This window comes from Atta colombica, unplaced genomic scaffold (genome assembly GCF_001594045.1).
Source record: "Atta colombica isolate Treedump-2 unplaced genomic scaffold, Acol1.0 scaffold228, whole genome shotgun sequence".
In the NCBI taxonomy this organism is placed as follows: Eukaryota; Metazoa; Arthropoda; class Insecta; order Hymenoptera; family Formicidae; genus Atta; species Atta colombica.
The window spans coordinates 160,225-171,002 of NW_017259325.1; the positions used below are offsets into that span (position 1 = coordinate 160,225).

General features: G+C 36.0%; 1 protein-coding gene across 1 annotated transcript in view; it reads left to right on the top strand.

Annotated features, from left to right (window-relative positions):
• Positions 1 to 10,746, top strand: part of LOC108688231 (nesprin-1-like) — a 91,642-nt gene extending 80,896 nt beyond the window's left edge. The window contains exons 45-52 of the mRNA XM_018194396.1: positions 1,141 to 1,398; positions 2,425 to 5,160; positions 5,243 to 5,427; positions 6,250 to 6,288; positions 6,612 to 7,118; positions 7,258 to 7,501; positions 9,826 to 9,878; positions 10,085 to 10,746. Of these exons, the coding sequence (XP_018049885.1) occupies positions 1,141 to 1,398; positions 2,425 to 5,160; positions 5,243 to 5,427; positions 6,250 to 6,288; positions 6,612 to 7,118; positions 7,258 to 7,501; positions 9,826 to 9,878; positions 10,085 to 10,304 (4,242 nt within the window). The 3' untranslated portion in view covers positions 10,305 to 10,746. The remainder of the gene's footprint in view (positions 1 to 1,140; positions 1,399 to 2,424; positions 5,161 to 5,242; positions 5,428 to 6,249; positions 6,289 to 6,611; positions 7,119 to 7,257; positions 7,502 to 9,825; positions 9,879 to 10,084) is intronic.
• The last annotated feature ends 32 nt before the right edge of the window (positions 10,747 to 10,778 follow it).

Consider the following 10,778-nt stretch of genomic DNA (forward strand, 5'->3'; position numbering starts at 1 on the left):
GTGTGTGTGTGTGTGTGTGTGTGTGTGTGTGTGTGTGTGTGTGTGTGTGTGTGTGTGTGCGTGTTACAAGATATATGCATTCATTTATCTATAGTCATCGTTAAAACAGTTCGATGAAAAAAATTCTTTTTTACTCCACCGAAGCGCGTTTTTCAAACATTGCGATCCTTATGTAGATATAAAAAGAAAAAAGATGTTAGCTTATATTTTTGTTTTTGATATATTTCATCTCAACATTCCACGTATAACAATACTATACCACAGATATCGAGTAATACAAATTGAATCAATACGTTCATCGCTTGAACGTGACTACAACTATTCAGACCTTTTCAAATACTTGCGGATTCGAGTATTTAATTGTCGAGATACAGTCGCAACAGATGTATCGATCCTTTCTGCGACTTCAGGCGTGATAATTAGCGAATTAGCTAATGAAATAAAAATTATAATCTGAGAAGAATGTGCTGCTAGACCAAAAAGAATTAAAATGTATGAATTACGAAACATATAAAAAATAATTGGTATTTTTCGACTCAATAATACATTTTAGATAATTTCTTTAAATAAAATGCGTTTCTCAACGAGAATTAAGGTATGATAACGAAAGTTCTGAAAAATGTGTACAGTATAGTATTTTCATAGTAAACTTAGTATCTACGTAGAAGGGGTAATAGATATACATTGTACGTCTATAAATATCGATAGAGAGGAATAAATACGTGCTCTTCATGTAGACGACTTTAGATCCGTTCTAGATCTTCCTCGCTTGACTGCATTTTGAGCAAGAGAAATAATTGCATTAATATTTGAATATGCTGAGTTAATTCATACCATCAATATGATAAAAGTACAAATATAATCTAAAATTAGGAAATAATGTATAAATATTATAAAAAATGCATAACATAAAATAATAAGAATGATATAAAATTTATATGTTCCGCATGCTAGACAATTCCGTAACTATCTTTGCACGCCTATCGATAGTTGTCGGTGGCCGTATAAAACAGTTACAGAATATAGGTTCTGGTCACATTATATTTGAAAAATGAAGAATTAAAGAAAAAAGATTTTCGCGTGAAAAATTTGAGTGGAACGCAGATGTGTTAAAACTTGGATATTTTAAACTTGTTTTAGGTTTGCGAGGAGACACTGGCGGAGCACAAAGAAAGACTAGCGGAACTACGCGGTTTAGTGGCACAGATCGCATCGGATGTGGGTTTGGACGCTGGTGGACCGCTGCACTGCGAAGTTGAAGCGCTAGGTCAACGACTCGAAGATGTTCGAGAAACCTTGTCGACCCTCGCGGACACGGTGGATGCCCGTGTCCTCAACCAGGAACTTGCCCGCGGTGATCTATGCCAGACGAAAAATTTCCTGGATTCGGTCCAACAGGTACATACCTCCGTTCATGCTGCATCTGTTTCTGTCTAACTGCATGCAAGTCAAGCATCTTTCATTCGTTTTAACTCGAATACTCGAACATTATGAGATAATGTCAAGATAGTTATCTCATAAAGATTTAAAAGAAACTATAGATTTAAGAAACTCTTTTCTCTATCCCTAATATAAAACAAAGAAAAATAATTTTATTACAATAAATTATAACAAGTATAAGATATTGCAATTTTCATGTCGAAATAGAATTATAAGCATATACATGATGATAGTTTCACATATTTTTCTCGAGTGTGTGTGTCCGATGTGCTGATTAATCCTGGCACGTATGTGCGAAAGGCTTCAGGACCTTGAAGAACGAGACCTTCCTCGAATTTCTCACAGTTAAAACATTTTTCAAGGATCGATGTACATGTTCCCCTGCGCTTGGAAGGTGATAGTTAGAACCGCGGCGTTAGGTCGCTTTAGTCTGACGTACTAACGCGTCCATCAGTTGTTGAGCGGCGCACCATTGGTGCTTGGCACAACCTCGATCATCGCTTCGCACGCGCGTTTATATTTTAATCGCGGTAGTTCCGAAACAATTTGTTATGTCAAGGCCGAAGGGCTTAACCCGTGGTGGCAATTACATCAGTCACGAAATCCGCAACAGCTGAATGGCTGCAACACTCGTGCACACAGCGTCGGCCGAAACTTTCGAACTTGAGAGCGGCGCCGCGCCGAGTTCCGTTTCCTGACGGAATTTACGGCGTGCATCGTCAACGTCGATCGACAGATAAAGGCGATTCAATACGATCCTACTTGCTAGGAGAATATAACAACGTTGCTACGTTGTTAAATCACGATTCCTTCGAAGCTTAGTAAGAACTTAATCAGTGCATCGATTGACGTGTCGAGAATTCACGGAACCATTCATGCGCGTCAAATTAACTCATAAATTTTTTTCTATTTCCCTGTCCATTTTTTAAAGAACCCGTCAAATAATCGATCGTATTCAGAAGAGCTTGTCCGTATATTTTTCAGAGTCTAACAGCGGTGGGTCAAGGCGAGTCTAACGAACAACTGACGGTATTACGAAATCATCTACTCGCGTTAACTCGAACCGAGCCGCAGCTTCAATCCATCAAGGATCGCGCGTTAGATGTTTCCGTGCAAGAACCGTCGGTGGTTGAGGTGGTCCAGTTATGGCAACGCGTATTTCAAGAAACCTTCCAGCAGTATCACCGTTTGTCGACACGATTAATTCGTTCGCAAGACGTGATTGCTGCGTTAAAGCTTTGGGAAGAATATTTGACGCATGTGCAAGATTTTCTGTCGAGCGGTATGCCTGGTGATTATAACAGTTTATCGGAGCATCGGAATCTCTGCGAGGTTCATCGAAAACTTTTGCCTGAGCAGCAGAATCTCATTTTAACGGTGCGACAAGAGGAAGATCGTGATCGATCGGTTACCGAGCAATTCAATGCCTTAACAAATCTTCACAATGAGACATTGGCGAGAATATTGGAGCGACATACGACAGTGCGTGACAGAATATCGGCCTGGGATAGATATAAATTAGATCAAAGAAAATTGTTGACGTGGTTAAAGGAAGTTGAAAGAGAACGGCAACGCATGAACCTACAATTCATCCATTTGAGAAGGCTTGAAAAGATTCTGCAAAGAATTCAGGCGCTGTTGGACAAGATGCCAGTTGGCGAGAGTCAGATAGAGTCTCTTCAGGAACAACAGGAGTACCTCCTAACTAATTGCGACGAGGCGCTGGCCGTCTCGATACGCATGGAACATGCTGCAAACGTACAACGGATCGCAAATTTGCGAGCCGGTTTGGAAACCTGGAGAGACTTCGTTCAACGAGTACAGAAATTGCATGAAGAACATGTCAAGCAATCTGAGATGATCGTCATGACCTTCCAGGAAATTAGCCAAACATTAAGCGCGGGCTTCCATGCGGAACTAACAAGTCTATCCAGGACGAAAGAACAACTCGACTCTCTTGAACATTTGAGAACTCGCCTAGCTAACGCGCAACGCAATTTGGAATCTCTTGGTGTAATCACGGAACAATTGAGAGAATGTTTGAGTCCGAGTGACATGAAGACATTAAATCAACAAGACGCGCTTCTGACGCAACAACACGGCGATCTTGAATACCAATTAGCTTTATTATCATATAGACTCGGAGAACGTTGTGCTCTTCATGGTCGATGGGAAAACAGATTAAATAAATTGTTGTCGTGGATGGAAGATGCAGTGACCAGAATGCAGAACCATGACACGATGGCATTGGACGAACCTGAAGAGGCATTGAAGCGACTTGAATGCGAATTACAGACGGAGATGAGTTTGAAACAGCGCGAACTCGAGTGGTTGCAGAATACTGGGCAAGAGCTAATAGAAGTCGCCGAAGAGACAGAGAAAGCAAAACTCCAGCAATCCTTAGACGAAGTCAACGAGAAGTGGAATCGTCTAATGGCCGGCGGTAAAGCAAGAGCTAACAAGCTGATCGATCTAATTCAAACTATGAACTCATTGCTCAAGAGGATAGCTGATTTACGAACTTGGCTGACCGGCATCGAAAGTCAGCTATCAGAAGTTATCATTATTGAAAAATTCACACAGAAAAACATCGATAAAAAGCTCGAAGATCACGACCATCTCAAGATCACTATTGAGACTGAAAGCGGTAATATCGGCGAGGTGCTAAATTTATGTGAAATCTTGTTAAACGATTGCGACACGTGGAAAGCTTCTTTTAACATGGACCTGATAAAGAACGGTATGGAAAATCTAGAGAAACGATGGAAAGCTGTGTGCATTAAATCTACCGAGCGCAAGCGAAAAATCATGATGATTTGGAAGTTGTTGCAAGAGTTGGAAAAAACCAGATGCGAGCATGAACCATGGTTAGTAAAAACAGAGAAATCTCTGTTGGAATTAGAGAACGATCTTACAGAGATCTCGAAAGAAGAATCAAGAAAAATAACCGAGAAAGCTAAATTGATCGCCAAAGATATCGAAGCTCATCAGAAGGCCTTGAAAATCCTAGAACAGATATTTGGACGTCTCGCCAAGTCCGGATTGGATACCGACAACTTTAGATCTCTTACGGCCGAGACACGGAAGATCATTGATAGATGGTTGGTTCTAGAGACAAGAATCAACGCCATTATCTCGAGCATTCAACGGGAACAAAAGACTTACCGCGAGTTCGTATCCACACATGGTACTGCAGTAATGGGCTTGACGCAGGTGGATGTACGCCTAACGCAAATGCAACATCTCGCCACACCTGAGCAAAGAGCATCGTTGCGACGAAGGCGTCAACAGTTGAGTGAAATCGAGGAAGAGCTCGATACTCAAAACATTACGCTACGCAAAGCAGACGAATTAGCATTACGAGTTATGCAGGAGAGCAATCCTGACGACGTGGCCGCAATTCAGGAACTAGTAGACGAATATCAACTTTTATGGCGGGATATCAAGTCACGAGTAATCGCGCTGAAAGCGGAACTGGAAACGCAAGAAAGATCGGAAGTCGACGAGGCCGTGCAGGTAGAAACTTTGAAATTTGAGCGAGATACCGCGGTTCAAGTAGACACTCTACCAAGACTTATCAGAATGACTTCATGTGATGCATATTTGATGGAATTGGAAACTGCCCTGAACGAATGCAACAATTCCCTAAGTGCTTTGGAAGCAACGGTAACACCTGATCCCGTTTCCGGTCCTGGGCTCAATGCGGCTGCTAAAACTATCGTAAGATTTTTATTTTCAGAATTTTATTTTCAATTAAGTATAGTTTTTGTTATTTTATTAAAATATCACGGGATTATTACAGGCTAAACTAATCGGAAGTTGCCAGTCCTCGATAGAACTGGTACGCCACCTTCATAATCTGCTCATGGAAGACGACAAATTGAATTTAGGAATTGCTAAAAGTAGTGAGGTAACAACACTAATAGCTCGATACGAAACACTCATTGCACTAGCAAGAGCACGTGAACAGCAAATCAGAGAGCTCAGGTAAAGTTTCTTTCACGCTCACTTCAATGTTTAAATATCTAATGCATTTTAGGTTTTGTAATAAGCAAAGATTGCAATAAAATTTTTTAATAAATTAATCTTCATCATATGAGCGCAAATTTAGAGAAAAAAATATTTATAGAAAAAAATTAATTAAATTGCGAAAGCTGTAGATAATATATATAAATCAGGCTTGTTCAATATTTTACTCGCAAAACGCTTTCATTTCTTCATTGTTTCATTGAGCAAGACAATGTAAAAACAAAAAAGAATAAACTATCTCATGAGATAGCTTTAACATTGTTTTTGTTTTTTCTCTATCTCATTCAACGAGATAATGGAAAGATGGAAACGTTTATTCATGAGTAAAGTATTGGGCACGCCTGCTGTAAATACACGATTTTAATTACATCACGCATAAAACTTTCTTTTTATCTTATTAATATGATTTACTTTCTGAAAGTTTAAAACACAATATCCTAAAATAATTAATAACTTATATACACTAATAAGATTATGTATATAATACTGATAACTCTTGCATATATTTGTATGATATTCAATTTTAACAATATCTTATATGTAGGTAATCATCCATTTATGTCATTTTTAATATTCACAACTAATACTGAAGAAACAATTAATAAAGTACAATATATTATTATACTGTTACGATTCGTATCATGAACGCTTTTCTCTTTGTGTTATTTAAGCTTCATTCTTTTGCTAATATAGATGCATTAACACTGCCTTGCAATAATTTTTAATGCGAACAATAACGCTTAGCCAATTATAATAATGCTTATCCCTTATCATATACAGATCGCCAGTCACAGATGCTTATGCTTTTCCATGTGACCAGTGAGTAACTATATAACAATTAAATTCAATAAAATAAATTTATTTTATAAATTTATTTTACTAATAAAAATATTCCCGAAAAACTTAAAAGTTTTAATGTTTCTTATATAATAAAAAATTTTGTGTACCTAATAAATCTTCTCAACTTTCATAAATTAATTCATAATCTCTAATTAAACAAAATTGAACTACTTGCAACTTTAGCAAACAGAAATAGTCATATAATTTATGCTAAATATATGATCTTAAAACATTTATTAATTAAATTATAGTTATAATTTCGAATATATTGATTATAATCACAATTATCACAATCATTGCAGTGATAGTGGCAGATTGACCTGTCCATTATGTTCTCGTCGTAATTGGGCTCAACTGGACAATGATTTATGGCGTTTGGACAAATGGTTGGAGTACGCCGAGGGTACGCAGAGTGAGCAGCATTCGCCGCCCAATAATATAGAACAATTGGAGGATGTAATTCAGGATCATCGCGAGTTTCTATTGGATCTCGACAGTCATAGGAGTATTGTAACGAGTCTGAATATAGTCGGTACTCACCTAGTCGATCATACTGAAGATACGGAACGTGCGAAGGAGCTTCGTGACAGATTGGCTGTGGCAAACAGCAGATGGGAGAAAATTTGTACAGCTGCTGTGGAATGGCAGGATCAGTTGCAGCACGCCCTCATGACGAATCGCCAATTTTATCGTATTATAGAAGAATTATTAAGTTGGCTCGAACGCACTGAGATCAGCATTAGAGCAAGCGAACCAATCGATTTGACCGAATCTAGCAATATCCTAGAAGCAAAATATAATAAATTTAGGTAAATATCTCTATCGATTTTTTCGCAAATCAACGCTATCAATAAATGAAATATATCAAAGTAGCTTTTTTGTATAGAAAATTTGTATAGCAAATAATATATCAAAATCTATTTTAAAATTATTTTATTCTTATTTTAGGGAACTGCGAAGTGATCTGGAGCGTTGCGAGCCGCGAGTAATATCGTTACAGGATGCAACTAATCATCTTTTGGATGAACAGATAGAAACTAGAACGCGTCTGCAAGAACTGCGATTAAGGTTACAGTCATTAAGAAGACTCACAGGAATCTATGCCCTTAAATTAGGAGCTGCCCTCGGGCTGGACCCACGGGATATCGGTCTCGCTGCTACGTCTACATCTCTTGCATCTCTCTCACATGATGTAAGTTCTAATTATTTCCTCTTGTACAATAAATCTATCTGTAATCAAAGCAATCACCATGGTATTAATTCATTAATCTATTTATTATTGTTAAGTTCGTATAAGCCTGAAGTAGATTTTTTAATAGATAATGTGACACCAAATGTAGTTGATGTATAACATTGAGATATATGGTGCTTTCCAGCAATAGATATAGTATAACTCAGTTTATTTCATTTTTGTTTAACATTGACAAACAAGAAGGCTGTAATGATTCACAATGTATTACAATGTGTCATCTGTGTCTCCTGCTGAAAAGCACCTATACATATAATATACTTTGATATTAATTTAAGAGCAAAAGTATTTAAAAATGAAAAGAAGATTTCTAATTATTTTTGCTGAAAATTGTTATAAATAAGATCTGATGTAATGGATATTTTCTTTTAATTCTTTCACATTCATACAATGGTATATGTATGTTTGTGGAAAGCTTATTAATTAGCTTTCCAGCTTAGAAAGTCTCAAAGCGTCTCCCGCTTTGAGACTTTCTAACATCAAGAAATAAAACATTCAAAATTTTATAAAATGCATAATGACTATTGTACCGAGAATAAATTATTTTGGCTAAATATACTACGTAATACGTACGAGTGTCTCGTCTGATGAGATCCAGTGAGTTGCTTACATTGTTCCGAAGAATTAAAACATTTTATCGATACATTGATCAAGAGCTTTTAACGATAACCTTAATTATGACACTTCAAAGTGTAAATAAACTTACCGCCATCTATCCGCTATTATTGAAATGTAATAATGAACTTCTGATCGATGCTAATTCCACTCCAACTTTATGATAGACGCTATAAAAGCGAGAGAAATATTCCAGAAAGATCCGAATTGTTGAATGAAAATTCGAATGAATCATTGTTAATTACGACAGCGCGCGTTAACTAATATATTACAATAATAGTCTGAGCACTGAATTCTATGTTTGAACCTGTAATTTCGCGTGCGGGTCATTTTTACACAGAAAATGCGGGTAAAAAACGCGGAACGATTTCACCTCGATTTCGACACAGACATGGCACGATCTAAAAACTGACATGGCGGCGCATGCGCATAAATGCGTGAAATCGTACGATTACAATCATAAATTTTTATAATATAATTTATAATAAAAATACATCTCTTTTTTATACGAGAAATATGTATGATACACAAAGTAACTTTCATTAATACTATCATTATAATAAATATTATCTTATAAAAATTAATTCGCTTTAAAACATTAGAAAAAGACATACATATTCCATGTTTATTAAAGTGCAGTGTAGTAAACTATTTTATAATTTTATAGTATTGGTTCTCCGTTCTGATTGTCTGTAAAATTTCTTAAAAATGGCTTCTTTTCTGTTTTCGGCAATAGATATCAGATCGATTCTTAGCTTTATCATAAAATATAAGTCAAATCAGTTGATCATAAAGTGATCAAAGGTTTAGATCAATGAGATTTTCAGTAATGTAAAACAAACTTTGTTTTCTCAAATTTTGATTTTTCGCTGCTACTTCGTTACATCTATTTGATTTATTTCTAAGTATGATTTTTTTCAATCACTATCAATCGCTTTCCGTCTTAAAAGCCATGTAACATTTCAATCTATTAAACTCTTCACCTTCAAATAATTTGATGAAAATGTGTTTATTATTAATGCTAACTTAGTAGAGGTGAGGTACTTGATAGATTTCACGATTTCACTTTTATATGTTATCACTGCGACAAGATACTATTAAAGACTAATAACCTTAGACAAATTTTCATCAATCATCAAAAGAGTTCTGAAAGCTCGGTGATAATTGAAGAACAAACATTATGTTTAATGATCCCATAATGAAGATTTTACTTTTTCTAATCACTATTTTAGAAATATACAAATCTAAAAATATATTTTTATGGTAAAACAATAATTAAAGACAAAATCCTCATTATTTATCTTCAGAACTGCAAAAACAGTTGACAATAATGTCCGCATTCTTCAATTTTCATTCCCCGGAGTGGTCATATTGGTCACATTAATTCATATTAATATGTTAGTCTTTAATAATATCTCCTCGGTGATGTTACTGGATAAAAAGCGATCTTAATATTTTTATTTCTACATCTGTGTATGATTTATTGTAGATTATTGCACAAATTAGTAAAAATCACACAAATTTTTCAGAACGAGAAGCGTCATTCGATGATGAGAAGTCATCACGATGGCACTTACATGCATATAAGTTATTCGTAGTAATCACTTGCACAGTATCTTATTGTTTGTGTTTTCTGTTTTGTTGAACTGTAGCTGCTCGACGAAGCTGCCTCTGGGACTGCTCAGCCTCACGCCACCGGCACAGAGTATGTTGTTTCTTTTTTCGTGATAATATCTGTCGATTAGTTTTATGATAGAATTTTATTTATCATAAAGATGATCGTGATAATTACATATTTATTTAATGATTGAGATAGATAAATAAAGTTCTGTCATTTGTAAGAAAAATTAGTTGTCATCATTTCAACGAGTTAATCTTATTTAATATTCCATTATTGGAAATCTGTTGCAGTGGTGACGAAAGAGACCAAACGGTATTGGCACGTGGTTATCGTTTCTTAGGACGTGTTCTACGAGTTTCTCTTCCAATCCAAGCATTGATGCTGTTACTGCTTGGCGTCGCATCTCTGGTACCATCTGCAGAAGAAGACTACAGTTGTATGCTTTCTAATAATCTCGCGAGGAGCTTTACGCCAATAGCTTTTTATCCGAATGGACCTCCACCGGTATAACAGTAAACAATGTTTAAAGACCTTATTCTTGAATAATATTGTATACGAAAATATTATAGAAATTTATAATATACGTAGCGTATATTATAATATTTTCATCCATTTTGATATGCGACATTTTACAAGAATATGGTCCCTGTCGTTTTGTTGCGTGTCACTTTGCCAACTTAAGATTGATACTTCTCATGGAGCATTGACGAGGCAAGCCAATACAAAGCTGATCAAATTTCTTTACCTTTACCTTGCGTAATTAGTATTGAAAGATATGAAATTCATACTGCCTTGAGCTTTCTTCGTTAATGTTTTTATTGACTGCAGTTGCAGTGCGTGTATCACAGGAATCTTTATATATGTATATTGTAATTTTACACACGACGAATTTGTATGTAAGTAATTAATGTAACGGACCAAGTGGTGACTGAAAATATGTAGCTGACGCGAAAACACATTCTTTAATTTATTATATATATATAT